Source organism: Cydia strobilella, chromosome 16 (genome assembly GCF_947568885.1).
Source record: "Cydia strobilella chromosome 16, ilCydStro3.1, whole genome shotgun sequence".
Classification (NCBI taxonomy): Eukaryota; Metazoa; Arthropoda; class Insecta; order Lepidoptera; family Tortricidae; genus Cydia; species Cydia strobilella.
Window position 1 is genome coordinate 10947491 of NC_086056.1, and position 16292 is coordinate 10963782.

General features: G+C 44.4%; 1 protein-coding gene and 1 long non-coding RNA gene across 2 annotated transcripts in view; both read right to left on the bottom strand.

Moving 5' to 3' along the window:
* The window catches only part of LOC134748334 (uncharacterized), a 479651-nt gene that overhangs the window by 352691 nt on the left and 110668 nt on the right, over positions 1-16292 (bottom strand). The gene's annotated exons all lie outside the window — the stretch shown is intronic.
* Positions 1422-16292, bottom strand: part of LOC134748316 (uncharacterized) — a 31535-nt gene continuing 16664 nt past the window's right edge. Inside the window, exon 2 of the mRNA XM_063683074.1 lies at positions 1422-5715. Within this exon, the coding sequence (XP_063539144.1) occupies positions 4981-5715 (735 nt within the window). The 3' untranslated portion in view covers positions 1422-4980. The remainder of the gene's footprint in view (positions 5716-16292) is intronic.

Sequence of the window (16292 nt, forward strand, 5' to 3'; positions counted from 1 at the left end):
GCGTGATTCTTCTGATAAAACAATCGCTTTAGGTATTTCATGATCTCACCAGCGGGGTTGGCCTGTCTCACACGCTTAATCTATTCACAAAACCTTTAATGAACAACCAGTATAAATTAGGCCTCTGCAATCGTATACATTTTTAGGAAGCTAGGAGCATTTTGTACTGGACGAGCTCGCAAAGTTAAAAAGGTTTCGAGCATAGATAGGATGACGCCTCGTGTAGCGTGGGATGCATTGTTCTTTGCATTTGTGCCGCTGCTAAACCTAATTATTATATAATAATATTTATTTGCCAAATAACTATTTTTATAACTTAAATTGTAATAACTCCACGGACTTCAGGCACGGCGACTGCTGTCAACTACGTTGCTGTCGCTGGTGTGCTTGCAGGTAGTTAATAATACTGTTTAAGTGACTGCTTTCTTGGTCCTCTCATTCATAAAAATCTTATCGACTACTTTACTGCTGATAGGATAGTAGAGGACTTCCAATTGTACATAATTTATTACTAATTTAGGGGTCTCATGACACTAATAAGTTATTAGTAATAACGTGAGCTAAACAACAGTAGCATGTGATGTGCGTATTATAGCGGTACTTTCATAGATCTAATCCCAATTCTACTAGTAATTTCAAAGATGAATGATACTGTTATCAAAGAAGAAAGTCTTGACGCCTGGACCACTAATACTATGTATAATCTCAACTCGTTGAATATACTTAGGTACATACTGCTGAAGAGTTTTCCAGGCTACCGTTGAAATTTTTCTGTGTGTATCTAAACCTGCCATTTTTTGGCAGTTTCAAGTTTCTACCATCTCAATGTAATGACCCCTATAATTCTCCTAAAATTACATAAGTCGGTTCCTCCATTTCTATAGGTACCTATTCACCATAAATAGACCTGTATAGTTTGCTTCATAGCTTGCTTGCTTGTTTTGGGCAGTTTAGGCTATAAATGCACTATAATTAAAAAAAATGTATCAGATTTCCGAACGCAACGTCTTAGCTCCCGCGCAAGACGATCTGTCACCTCATTGTCGTTTTCATGCATGCCAACGGCCATTACACGTGTAGGTATCCATGGTATACTTTTTTTTTTGTCATCAACGTTGCTACTACCTTGCGAAAGCTAAATAGATACATCATGTCACTTCTTTCACTCATGTTGATACTTTTCAACAAAAGGGCCTGCTGGTATATATTTGTATGGAAGAGTAATACGAGTTTTAAATAACTGCACAGTGATTGGGTTTATTTTCCATCTTTCTCATGAAAAAAGTTACTAAAAAGCAGTGGATTAAATGGAATGTTTTTTTTTTATTGGAAATGCTCACACGCGTTTCGTTAATTCGTTATTTGATCAATATAGTGCTCCGGGCGGCGCTCGCCGCTGACAACTGAATAAAACTCGCAGGTTCTTCAACAGTAAATATTTATTATAAAAATTGCTCTTATAGCGACATTTCTGTTTTTATAATATATATAATTTTTATGTTCATTCTTTGTGCCATTGTTTCACAAAATTATTCCTGTTCTTGTTATTTCCGACACAACAGCTTAAACAATAATATATTACAATTATATATCATACATTAGACAACCCGCGAAACGCGTTTTGAACAACTCTCAACTTGAGGAACGATTCAACAATTCGATGTGCAATATCAGTTTATTCAAATCGGTTTCACAATTCTCTAATGGGAGTATTCTTTCTAAAATATCTATACACAAACGTCTCAATAAAAAAATCCTGTCATTTTTGGTAACCAATGGCAATGAAAGACGCTAAAGGATCCACATTCACGTGTATTTATATTACGTATGATGTTGCGAAGATTTCTTTGAAATATTCGCAAGGAAGAGAGGTCACGAGAAGTACGATCGTCAACGTCATAGCTATAACAATTATTGCTGAGTCACAACTAGGTACCCGATGCGCTCGCGGCGCCCGGTTTATGGCAAATGAGAATAAACAGTCGCGTCCATGGCACAAGGCGGGCTCGGCTGCGGGCCCTCTAGGGTCACTCTCGTCCTCGACATGTCACTTTCAAATCGATATCCAAAAACACTAAGTATCGATCTATAAGACTGACCATAGCACCGCCACTGAGGAAGACTTGGAGTGCCAATCTCAAACAGTTGGAGCTATGAGTATTCTACTTAGAGGCAATGCCTTCACATTTTCTGCTGGTAACGTTGTGCCCCTGACGCAACTTCTTAAAACAGAAATACTTAGTAGACAGGAAAAGTACAACAAAAGCCTTTCTTTGCATTGAGCATCATTTTCACAATACTAAACAATTAGATGTATACAATATTGGTGACTATTTTCAAGAAAATGACAGGATGACATGGTAGTTCGTACTGTTACATTTATTGGTAGTACCAAATTCGTCTGATGCCTGTAACACAGTCTGTAAAATGATTGTTAAAACATGATTACAAAATTATGGTCAAGAGAAACATATTCCAGATGACTATTTATGTATTAAGTACCTTCCAAAATCGTACAAGTACATGCGACACAATTAAATACATAAAGTTCAGAATTCCTTATACATACTCTGCGTAGTCCATAAATATTAGGCATAGGTCTGAACATGGCAGTTCGCCGCCAAGTTAACTTACTTAAGTAAACCATCACAACCATACGGACACGTTTAACAAAATATCATTTAAAAGTAAACTCAAAAATAATACAGTTTGAGCTGAACATGTATTATCCAGTGCATTCAGGGTTCAGAACCCGTTTATATCTAGAATATTTTTCACATCTGTACTGGCAATTTGTGACATCTTATTGGATAAAGTGTAGCGGTAGAGAAGATGTACTGGACAGAATAGGAGGTGGTATGTTACAACACTCCGCGGGCCGGTGGCCATCCGCGTCGATCATTAAATTATTACTTTACACATATATACAACGGCCGCGTCGCGCGCCGCGCGCCTAATGCCCAACTCCGTATATTATGTACACTAAATTTAAGAACATAGAGTTTTCTCTCATTAGCTACCGAATCACAATTCAAATATTTGAGTAATTGACAACGGTGGACAACACGCGCCGGGGCACTAAATGCATTTTACTCTATTGAAATTTGTACTTTACTCTATTTATGTTGTGTTGGGTATCTTGGTCCGTGCAGTCCGTGTCTGTGCCGAGGGCAGGGTGGTGCCGAGAAGTGTACTCAGCCACATTCACTAATTCCGTTTAGAGTTCTGTGCATTTCATTTTATATTTGTTCACTTAAGCACAGAACGTCTCCAAACATGTTAAATGACCACTAATCCTCGCAGCACCTTTTTAGCCTCTGCCCTCGACGTACGTTAGCTGCATCCTGATTCCATTAAATACTGAATTAAATAATGATAATTAATTATATCAGATAATTTGTCTAGGTAATGGTAAAATCTCGCATAACATTGCGTTGTAATCTTGTCAGCTTTTAATAGAACAGGACAGCTGGTATTGCTAATGCGATTAGTTATCATGGGGAGAGCCTGTATCCCTGATCCCTGGGCTCACATTGTCAGCGGAGCCGGCCGGCGCCGGCGCAGGCACCGTCCGAACATGAAAGACGGGTTGCTCTCCTATTGTAACATTGAATTATCCAATAATACCGATGCGCGCGTCTATTTCAGTGTCTTTTCCTCTGAATTCTACATTGTCTATTACCAAATTGAACCTACTTTATAATTGGATGCCCTCTAGCAAACGATGGTTTGACACTAAAATTAAATCACTTAGTTCTGCGTGTAGATCGCCCGACTACTTTTATCTATGTTATAGTTATGGAGAAATAGGAACTGTTTTTCAATGTTTAAAATAGTTAATACTTATGGTCACTTATTCGATGAGAACGTTACTACATAGTTTGTTTGCCGATCTTAAGTAAGCGATCGTTCACTAGAGGGCGCCCGAAGTATGGACAGAGTTTTATGTTATGCAATTCCGATTTAAGGATTGTTGTGAGTGTAAAAACAAGGTGTCCTGTTCACCGCCAGCTCACGTAAGGGGTCAGTCCCAATTAGTTAATGCGCGATCCTGCTGAAACGTAATTTTCCCAATTCTCAGCTGGTAAGGCTATTTAATTGACACCCAGTTGCTGTCACAAGAAACTGTGGATGCGATACTGATGTAAGTCCAGCAGTTTTAAGTACATACTTATATAAGATTTGTTCGTCTCGGTAAATGTAGCCAATCGTCGCATACGTCAGCAGTTCTAGTGTATTACTCGCGTTCGGCACATGTCCACACACGGCTCGGCGCGCGGGAGAGAGGCCTCCGGGGTCGCACTAGCGAGCCGGGGGATCTGGGCTCAAGGAGTACCTAGTGTGTAGCGTCGTCAACATGGACAGAAGTCGGGGGACGGAGGACTCGCTCCCGCGCGCAGATGTGCCCTTATAACATAACAGAACTCAGTCACGCTCGTTGTACGGATGCATCATTGAAAATATCAAGACAGAAATAATTTCAACCTATTACTTTACCCTTTCAACGAAATAATAAATATAGCATTTTACCTAATAATTACACAATAATTTCAACAAAAAATGTAAACACCCGAGTTTTAATTTAAACGATCATAAAACGTCATTAGCTAAGTCACTTCAGTTTCGGTTTGGAATTCACTTAAAGAAATAAAACTATCAAAAATAACTCGGTTCGCATTTAAGTCCTGCGTCACGTCCGAAGCTAGCACCTTCCCTTTTGCAATTATATAATACTAACTACTGACTGCGTGTATGCGTCGCGTCGGCGTCGCTTCGTGAAGAGGAGCCGGGCGCCGAGCGCCGGACCGGCTTGACCGACTAGAAGAGCCGCGCGGCCGCGGCGCAGCGCAGCGGCGCGCGGCAGCCGCGCGGCGTCGCCTCACCTCGCGGCGCGCGCCGTGGCCGCCGCCGCCGCCCGCGCGGCCGTATCACAGCTCAGGGGGGCGCGGGCGCGGGCGAGTCCTGCCCGCGCGCCGCGCACTAACTCGTGGGCACCAGCAGCCGCACGAAGCTGTCCTCGCTCCAGCCCCAGTCGTCGGGCCACGCGTCCTCGGGGGGGTCGAGCGCCGACCGGGACGACAGGCTCAGTACCGAGCCCCAGTCGATGGTGCGCTGCTCCTCGTCGCCGTAGCCGGAGTCGCGATCCGGGGGCGGCGGGGAGGGGAAGGGCGTTGCGCGCCCGGCGGCCGGGTCCCTCGCGCCCAGGAGCTCGCAGCGGGCGGCACCGCCGGGCACGCACGCCGGCTCGAAGGGCGCCTCTTCGGCGCTCTCGCGCTCCATCTCGCGTTCGATGCCTCGCAACGTGTTGCATACGAGCACCGACCGCCGCAGCGAAGGGTCCGCCGTCTGGCGGAATCGCGCCAGCTTGAGCGCGCACAGGTTCATCATCTTGAGTCGCCGCTCCCGGTAGCAGCGCCGGGAGGCGCATCGGCCGGCCGCGCGGCCGTCGCAGCAGGCGCGCGCCGCGGCGCCGCCCAGCTCTAGGTAGGACTTGCCGTTCTCGGCGCGGATGGTGTCGTGCGCGCCGCACCAGCCGCCGCACCAGCGCCGGCGGCACGCGCGCCGCTCCTCGTCTTCTCGCCAGCAGTCCCCGCCGCCGGCGCCGGCGGCCACCGCCTCTAGCCTCGCTATCGAGTCCTCCCAGCGCGCGACCTTGCCGCCGCCCTCGCACGGGGAGCCGCCGCGCCGCTTGGCGCCGCACCCGCCGCCCGAGCCCTGCAACACCAAAGGCGCACATTTAGGTACAAAACATAAAACTCCAACTTACGCCAACAAGTTACGCTAAGAGCGGACCGAGGTCGACGCGAGGTCACTTAAGGCGAATAGACTATTTGTGCCATTGTTTAAATCATGAAGTTGTAGCTGCATGAAGGTGACTCAAAAATGAATTCCATCAACTACTCAAAAGACTTAAAGCTCGGATTAATCAGTTGACAATTGATTACAGTGTAGAACAATGATGTTCGAATATGAACAACAGACGAGTGAAGAATTTGGTTCAGTGACTAGTGGAACAGCGATCGCGGCCGCGGCCCACGCGCCGTGGAAAGTACCGTAACCTGCTCCGTCGCTTGAACCGCTCGAGCCATGAGAAATTATTACCAATAGCGTTTATTACCGCATGGGATACGAGAATGCAAAGTGCCTAGGTAATCAACAATTATGACTTTCAGGAACTGGGAATACTATTACTAAACTAATAAAAACTATTTCTAATTTCCTAATACAATTCTAACTCATTTTTCTCAAGTTACTTAAGAACATTTAACATTTCAGTATTCAATATATAGTTGTTTAGAATAATGGAGGAATATTTAAGTTTCATATTATCTAAAGAAGAATTTTTCTATAATATCTAAAAAAAAAAACCGGCCAAGTGCGAGTCGGACTCGCACACGAAAGGTTCCGTACCATAACGCCAAAAACGGCAAAAAATCACGTTTGTTGTATGGGAACCCCATATAAATATTTATTTTAACTGTCTAGCTATCACGGTTCATGAGATACAGCCTTGTAACAGACGGACAGACAGACAGACAGCGAACTCTTAGTAATAGGGTCCCGTTTTTACCCATTGGGTACGGAACCCTATAGAACACGACTTGGTAGGACCATACACTGACTCTACCAAATAAAGACTTGCAGTCATAAATAGATTGTATAATTTGCAAGAATATACCTACCTACATACGTATATACGACCTACGCAACATTCAGCAAAACATGAAAAAGTCAATAATCACACAGTTAATAATTTATTCAAAGAGTAGATCAAATCCTCAATTCATTTCACAAAAATTCTTCCACCGAAATATTCTCTATTCTAAACGCAAGAATACACGTTGTTAAAAATGCATGGAATAGAAGAGCGGTATACGGTTGGGTACCGGGTACCTGGGGTCCCGCATTGTGCTACGACCCTTCTCGTTTTTTTGGGGTACGGGCCCCTACAGCCGGCCAGGTACCCGGCCTTACCCGACTGCAGTACAACGCATTCTTTCCTGCAGAATATTTCTTACAAAAAGGATACTACTTTGTGAACTCTGTTCCAGTGTTAAACTGTTCTTATTCAGCTAAGGGAATGTTCTTCAGGTTTATATTATAAATTTAATGTCTATTTTCCTGCTCTATTTTGGCAGAATGAACAGTAAATAATATAGACTGGTTTCAGTTAATGCTAGTGGCACAGGATTACATATTTATTCTAACCTGTTTAATGGTTCTTAAGTATTAAATCGGATGCACTATGTTTACTGGGAAGCTATAAAATTTATAATTAAGCTGAATCAGCGTTTATTTTAATTCTAGTTAAAGTTATAAACGCTTAAGCGTCTAGCGAAAAGGATGAGCCGACATAATAATTGTCTACATTTGAAACTTGAAATACTGGCAATAAGTATCATAGCAGCTGCAGCACATAACGACAGGCGAGACAGCGACGCAGTAATGCTACTTATTAGAGTGCGTCGTATACATTTCTAGTTTAGCTAACAGCCTGAGGGGAATACGCTGTGTTTCGAGTCGATGAACAGCGCGCAAGGCGGGATGGCCGACTGTGGCGAATAAATAAGCGACTTGGTAAAAGTCAGAGTCCAGGAGGCGGCAGATGCTTGGGCACCTGCGCGACAATTACGAGGTGCCACACGCGCCTTTGCAGCCCACTCATATATTACCTAGACGTATTTAGCTTGCAAACATCTGATGACAGGCGAAAGGTGTAGTCCCGAGCGAAAACAAACCGACGATATTATTCCATTTATAGTTAGTGTTAATAGGTATATATATAGAACATTTCTCCTGCTAGGTGAATCGTGTCAGAGCTGAAAGTTTAGTTGGTCGGGTTGGAGCGCGCAGCGAAGTGGGGTGAGGAATGCGGGACAAAGCAGTGCTAGTCGGCGCCGGCAGCGGCTGACTCAGCGGCCACTCATCGCAACGCTGCGAATAATCATTAACTCCGTTGCTTGCCTGCTTTGCGTCACCCCTTTATCGCAAGCTAACCGCTCTATTGTGCGCTCCGAGCGACCCTGTTAGCCGCAAAAATATGACCGGCCACTAAAAGTTTCAATATGCAGAAATAGAATATCTACATAATTCCACGGAGTTTATTCGCGGTATCACGCGCTCGGCGCTCGACTCCGCAGTGTCATCGCATTGCCAGCGCTGGCAGTTGGCGCTCATGAAAATAAATTTAGTAAATGACGTTGGCGCGCAACGTTGCCGCTCCGCGCCCCTGGAACGCGGCTGCGCGCCGTTGCCGCTCCGTCCGCTCTTTCTAATCTTGTCGTAAAGTTCTTTTTCTGATGCGCAGCGCGTCGCTCGTTCTCTCCGCTAGAAACTTGGAAACGTCTGACGTTTATTTTATCGCTAGTCTCGGGTATGCGGCGTTTTATAACCGTACCGTTGGCAATAGCGTAGAAGCGAGGAGTTACTGCTTATTTAAAATTACTGCCATAAAGAATTCCACCGTGCAGCTAAGATTCGATTGGTCGTGCGGTATGTCCACAGTGGGGCGGTAATCTGTGAGAAGGTAGGAAAAGTTCGGCGAGGCGAGTCGGGCCACAGTCGAGCGGAGACTTTCTATGGCATTGTAGAGACAGAATAGATGGCGGGTCGGCTGGCATTGCCTCACAGCGCACGGGCGGGGGAGTCGCTAGTGTGCGCACACACACACGCGCGCGGTAATAACATCGCATCGCAACGGCCGCTCTATCTAGCGCTACACTCGGCTACCTACGCGCGTCGTATTATAACCAACTCTATAAAATGGGGTAGAGCCGTGGGGTGAAACCAGCTCACGTGGCGCTGATCGAGGGGTTGCAGCGCTTTGCATCCGACCTTACATTTCTTATTAAACTCTATAAAACGCGCCACAGATAAGTAATTTAAAATGGAATTTAGGTCATCCATATTTCTGTACTGCGCGCGCTCTGATCAAAGTTGTAGGCGCGACTGGAGTTTTAATTGTAATATCATCGAACAATCGCAACCCTTTATCCGGCGTTCATTCATAAAATCGCATTACCCGTGAAGAATGTTTATTCCGCAATATCGAAATCGGACGCAGCGATCGGAATGACCGATTAACCATTAACGTCCACAATAGCAGGGGGCTGGTATTGCAATCGGTTTTGCATTCGCCTTGAGCCAGCCAGTATAATGATGACCTTACTTAGTTATAGTTGTAAGGGGCCTTGAGGTCGTAGTTATGATAGTTAGCGTTTTTAGTAAGCGTTGGGCATAGCCAGGGCGGTTTCATTCACAGGGCTTGTTGTGGACCTGCTCGAGATGCACGCACTTTGGCTACAGGTGCTCTTTTATGAGATTTGAAAAAGCTAATGCAGCTGCTTTTATAATATCACATAAGTTTTGTCTTTTTTTACAACCAACCAAATCACTCTTTGTAACGCCAATTCAATTGTAAATATATTTTTTATCAGGTTTCGCCAAATTGGATAAAAATAATTAATAACTAAATCAAATCGACCAACCAAGAATGAACCTACCTAGTTATTCGTAGATAAGTCAATAAACTTGATCGTTAAATTATCAAGTCCCAATCCAAATTTGGATTAATCTCAAGTACTAATCTTAAATAGAGTTTCTTAAAATTATTGAGTAATAATTTAGATTCCCTAATTAAAAGAGTATAGAGGAGAAATAATTAGGCAATTAGACAATACAATAATCAGCCCATTCAGACCGTCCTTATAAAGGGTTTGCAACTTTGCACTCGCATCCTTCAAACCCAGATCAGCCTAGAACACCGATAAGGCTATCTAGATGACGGCGAGCTAGGTCTAATTATTAGCGAGAATTATTTGCATTTATCGGGCCATAAAAGGAGCCGCTGGCGAGCCGAGAAATGGCTCATCTTTGATTACAATAATCATAGATTTACGCATCTGATCACATCACTTAAGTTTCCAATGACTACTGCAAAATGGTAGAAAAGAAATAGATTCGTCTACTGATAATTTTTTTATATTTTCATCATAAATAATGTATAACCTTCAATTTAACCATAAATATCGCTATGTTGTTCGATATGTACATATTAAAGCGAAACATGTTACAGTTATTCACTAAAGTGAACTCCTCGAAAAAAAGTCTTAATGCCAAAGTCCTGTAAGCCGTCACACATTTTGTACAGTAATCTAATTTTACATTTATTTTGTTCTAACATAACTTAAACTTCGCTACCAATTTATATTTGATTTGATAAAATTTGTTATGCACTGACATTCGTTTTCAAATGTAGAGACAAGAAATCTTGCAAAATTTAGTAGGTAGAGCAGTCAGCGTGTGAGCTCGAGTTACCACTTTACTGCAGTTCAGCCCAATTGAAACCTCGTCAATTAAACTAGAGACTTCATCTCGACTAGTCTAGTCTTCGTTTCTAGTAGCTGGATAATGGAATATTCTGTTAAAAATAAGTATTATTGTCCGCTTGGTTTTATAGACTCTTTCAGTTAGGAAACTTTTAATAAATCCAATGCGGGTTTTTGCTGCGGCACGGCTACGAAATGCCAGACGATCTGAGAATTCGAGACGTGCTATAATAAACCTTATTGCTTTGAGTCGACAGTCTTAATTGCGAATGCCTTGAGATTGGAATTTTCATTTGTTCTTCCCAAAGCAAATCTACACGTATGATGAACGTAAGAAAAGAACATGCACCTTATTTGGTTCAACTCAAACACCAGCGCACTTACGAGTACCTTTTGTCTGAAATGTTTCTTACACATATATAATTATCGAACCCAATAGAACATCGCCACATGAACAATTTGTGGGTCATACGGCGCACCAAAAAGCCCCGGTTACAACGCTACATTACGAAACCAAAGAGCCAGCCCTGAGAGAACAGAGTAAGTGAGCAACAGCAAGCAGAAACCCTGAGAGCGGCATGGCACGCACATTTCCGTGAGCGGCGCGGCGAGGCCGCGCGCGCCTGTGTGCCGTGCGCACGCGCTGCGCTGCGCCTGTGTGCCTCAGAACCAGTCCCACATCCTGTTTGGTGGCCCGCCGCTCGCGCAGCTTCGTGCGAGCCGTAGAGCTTTTTATTTCACGCCTCTGGCCACTTACTGCCCGGACAGGGGACTTCTTTAATTCTTTCGATAATAAGCGGAATTTCATAAATTTTAAGATGTGGCCGTATTGCAGGCAGGCGGTGATCTATCAACGAACGATTTACTATACCGATGATGAACTTCGAAATTATATGTTGTGCATTTCCATCCCTGTTACCGAAGTAAAAGTGATTAAGATGAAAATTTTAACACGTTTGGCATTACTGAAGGCTTTATAAACCATATAAATAGCTCATGAATATATCTAGGGCTAGACGACTGAAGTAGTGAAGTAACAGAAGATGCTGATTCTTAAACTCAAGGCGTAACATTTGTTTTACAGTTCAATATACATAGATGCTAATCTTCGTCCGAAATATGACCTAGACATATGTAAACATTAGTTTCTACATATTCATAACAGCGACATCACGATCGTAGTAACTTTTTGCTTGGTTATTCTTGGTAGACAGTTCGTTGTATTCAGATGAGCGAGTATGTTTTTTCTGTTCATAAATATAATGCCGCGCTACTGATCTATTTGTTTACCGCTATACGCGTTCAAAGGGTTTCAATGCAAGGTGACGACGGACAAGTGGAACAAATAAAGCGTAGAAAAGCAAACAAAAGGAATCCCTCAGGAATGTGCACACAAAAAAGAGGGAATTCCCGAAACGCATTGTTTACAGTACGCGGACGCGTGCGCGGTCGGCGTTATGCGCTTTTATTTTATGATCACCGACTTGCGACCACTCAATGCATTGAAAGGGAAAATTGTAGTTTTTGTCGGTAGAACGCGAGATGAGATGACGCACGTTTCCCCGAATCGACTTCGCCTGAGCGCGCTGCGTGGAATGTCGGCTGCCTCCATCAGATCCACACATCCCTGATCAATACCAACATTCACCTCTATAAAACGTTATAGAGTTTTTCATCCAAGGTGCCTGTATAAACCTCGGTATCGAGAAGTTCTCGGAATCTATGAGCCGCGTTGCGAGAATTTCCGTAACATGAGGAACTAACTCAGCTCAAGCGAGCTATCGTGTCGATAAATGGGCAGTGCAGTTAGCGATTGATTAGGTGCCGAGGCGACATAACGTGTGTCGCATGAACCGGTTCAAGGCACTGCAATTAACACTGACATTGCGGACGGGCGAGGCATAAATCACACGAGTGCGCGGTCGGGGTGGAAGTTTACACCGCTACCGCTAGCTTTTAAGATAATAAATCAGGGCCGCGGGCGTACGCGAGCAGATTATGACGTCACCGGCACGTATCTCGGAGAATCCCCGGAAGAGAGCGAATAAAATAAAAATGTCACGTAGCGATCAGCTGTCGGGCGCGCGGCGTGACGGGCCGCGGCGATACGCATAACGACGCCGCAATAAAACTTATTTTTATGTTTTTCGCACACAATGGCCGCGCGAAGGTCGAGCTATCTAAATGGGTCAATACACTCGGCGTAGTACGAGCGCGAGCACGTGTTCCCGCGTTTGTAAATAGCGAGATATCGGCCGATTGTTGCAGTGATTAATGGGGGCACGTAATGACTCTGCGGGCCCGCCGCCGCCGCCGGCGCCGAACGCTAATGTGTTCATTCACCGTTCACAACTATTATTGTTGTCCGATGAAGATGGTTTGCATGCCCGGTGTGACATTAGGGCGGTCAGTGTCAAGGCTGCACTTGCTACGCCTGCTGCTAATTGCTCCGCTACGACTTGCTGTTATGACTCTACGAAAAGGGACGACACGTCTTTTCTAAGCTTTCGTAATCTTACTGCTACGAAACGTAAATCTGTGTCGTCAGTTCAAAAGAACAGGCTGTACAAAGGTTAAGGCCTGATTCGTAACGAGTTTGCCAAATTCAAAACCCTATTAATGGTACCGAAGCCGGCTGAATCAAGATTTGTTTTTCTATAATTTATTGAAAATTTGTTAAATAATTATTATTTATTAATATTGTCTTCGGTTACCGCGATAGTTACTCATTACTACTTACACGGTTATTATTTATTACTTTTATTAGTAAATTCATAAGTTACGAATCAGGCCTTATGTAAGTATTGACAAGAATGTAATGCTGATAACCAAATACTAAAAACCAGTAGTTTCCAGTAGTTATTTTTAATATTTTTTTTCATTAATAAAAAATACGGTAAAGTATTCTGTGTTACATTCAGGCATACTAATATAAATAGCGAGACTAATACTTATTTTTAAATCAAGTCTCCAGCGAGGAACAAGATTTAACCTCATGCAGTATGCTACACTCGTACCCCGACCATCACGATCCGTGTACGATATTCGCAGGTGCCTGGGCTCGACGGCCGTTGGGCGATAAGCCGCCTTATCAATGGTGGATCTCCATACGAGCACGTGGCCACGACATCTCGCGCCCATTCACTATGAAGACGGCCGCCCGCCCCCACCCCCGGTGCATCCATGCAACAAGTTAGGGCTCACGTTCCGTCTTGTAAGGAGTTCCGGAACTCGGAGATGTATAGCGTGATTGAAGTTTGCTGGAACGCGGAGTCATTGACTCGAGGGGATGTCAACATTGCCCTGACTCTTCTTCTTACGTAAATCGAATCTGCACTACATCTATCCAAGGGTAAAAAAGTACAAAGCTCAGAATAAAAGTACTCAGACACAACGTACTTAACTCTAAATCCCAAAGCGGAGCAGACAGTACCTAAAACGTAATTTGAATACCGAACTTGTAAAACATGGCATTTGAAACACATTTTCAGCATCGTGATACCCAATTAAATATGTATGTGATTGAAAAACGCGTGTCCGGTAACGAGCGTGTACATAATTGGTGGGTGGCTGGCCCGGAGTGACCCAGTTTCACCCCGCCTGCCTCCACGCCCGTACTAAATAACCTGCCCGAAAACGACACCTTAACAAAGGTCGTTCAACCGTCTGAAACGTCCCGCCACATGAGACGTCGCAACCACTAACTCTTGTATAGCTCTACCATCGAATTAAGGTACCTACCTATACCTAAGTGCTCCGCCCCGGTACGTTAATATGCCATGCTTCCCCGGCAAGCTTTATTGGCGTGATTAGAGAGCGCAGCCATTCTTTTTCTACTAAGAACTAAAAGCATCCGACCGAGCCTAACTAAATACTAAGTATTTTTTACCGAAGTTTAGACACAAACTTTTTGTTTTAGGTAACAAATAGAAAGCCTGCGAGCGAATAAATTTAATTGTTATAAGCCACGTTCGCTGCCACCCTCAAGTCTGGAGGCGGGGGAGGCAGCGGCAGTGTTATATTTCTCCGAACTTGTGCTAAATTTCACTTTCTCTGAAGACGCTGTGCGTAGACTTAGCCCCCACTCACCCTCGCTCTTGCTAACAAACTTGGGACTTGTTCTATCTTTTCTCTACAGTCTAGAATTCTATATTTTCGATAAGTACCTTCTCTTGTTTCAGCTGTACATAATTAAAGAGATATCTGTTAGGAAACATATATTGCTTATTTTCAGAGAGCTATGTAAACATCCTATTTTTTTTCAAACAGCAATGCAGCAAACATGTCTCTCCTGCTAGAACGCTTTTCACCCTCTGTGAGACGTCGTTATCTTAGCGAACCCTAACCGAGTAAAACATAAAAAACGTACGTCAAAAAAGTCCTTCCACTCACAAAAACTCCACCGCCTCCTCGCCTTCTCTGAAGTTATAAAACACTGAAAGCGGGGGGTTGAGCGAGCGGCTTAAAACCTTATCGCTGCGGCGTAAAGTCTAAAGTGGGTTGGGTGGAGGTGCGCACACCGACGTGGGGCGCCTGAAAGGCGAGCACACGAGCTTGGAAGCTTTAGCAAAATGAAAGCCGACTCGCTCTTAATTCACCAGCACACGGACGCAGCGTATATGGACGTCGATAGAGCGCCCCCGGCCGCCCCTCCCGCCCCACGCGCCGGGCATAAATAAGGGGGGCAGCCCGGGTTAACGAAGAGGGGAGGCCGCCCCCGCCTGCCGCCCGCCGGGGGGCTGCGGCGAAGGACGAATTAAGGAGATGAGAGAGCACACGCTCTCGAGTCGCGCCACCTCGCGCCAGGGAATTAAGGGAGCGATCGGAGCTGTGTCGCCTGCCGAGAGCCGAGCCACCTAAACTAAAGAAAAAAGCATTGCGAACAAGACTCCTACTCTAATTTGGCATTTTTCATGCATAACTTTGTTGACAGCCCGCTCCAGACTACGCTGATTAGCGAACTAGACTCCACACTCGCGTGCGCGGCTTCGCGCCGCGACTCGCGCACGAGTGTGGAGGGCTCTTTAGGTGTAAGAGAATCAATTTCGAGTAAGTAGTAGTATAGTCCAAGGTATAGTTACGTTTTGCCAGCTATATACAGTAGAGTACATAATATAATAACTAGCGTCTATAGATGGATTCTGGATTCTGAACAAAACTTAACATTAGAATTAATTTTGAGTTAACCTATGAAATCATAATCGAGTTGCCTACGAGCTATGTGACACAACTGCGTTTTCGTAGCACATGACTCGGTCCGCCACATAAATTACAAACTATATCCCTCTGGAGTTACGGTTCGTTTTTGGCAAATTCGGCGTTGCTCCTTTGTCTTGAGCGTTCGATACGAGGGAAAACGTTCTTTGATGTTCCAAGATAAGGTCGGATTTGGCGGGCTGTGGGTGTAATGCTCTCGGAGAGAGGGTGGGTATAAATTTTCCACGGGGGTAGACGGGGCGACGTCGCGCGAGGGCGCCGCTGAGTCACGGCGGCGGCAGTGCGGATAGCGGGAGGGGTTCATATTGTAAGTATCTACCACTCACATGTCACAAAGTTTTCCCCGCATCGGGAAACTTTGTTAACGTCAACAGAGCACGTGGCCTTCACCGATATGATACTCCTTTCGCACATAATTGGCCGAGCGCGAAAACTTTGAAAAGTTTCGCGTCCTCAGATTTAAGGTGAAGAAAACTACCAAATTTGAAATTCACCGACATTAGTATCGAAACAATGGATTTCTTCAGGTATGCGGCAAAGTCGATTGTGTTGCTGCTTATCAATTCGATACGATAGCCGACCATTACTAGGCACAAGTAGCGTGATAAACATAAAAATTCTAAAAGTAACTTAATTTAGGTATCTAGACTATATGTAGACTATACGGTATATAAAGAAAAAGAAAATCTGACGTGCAAAAACAATTCTCCTAATTGCAAGACGTTAAAGCTGACAACGTAAATGTCG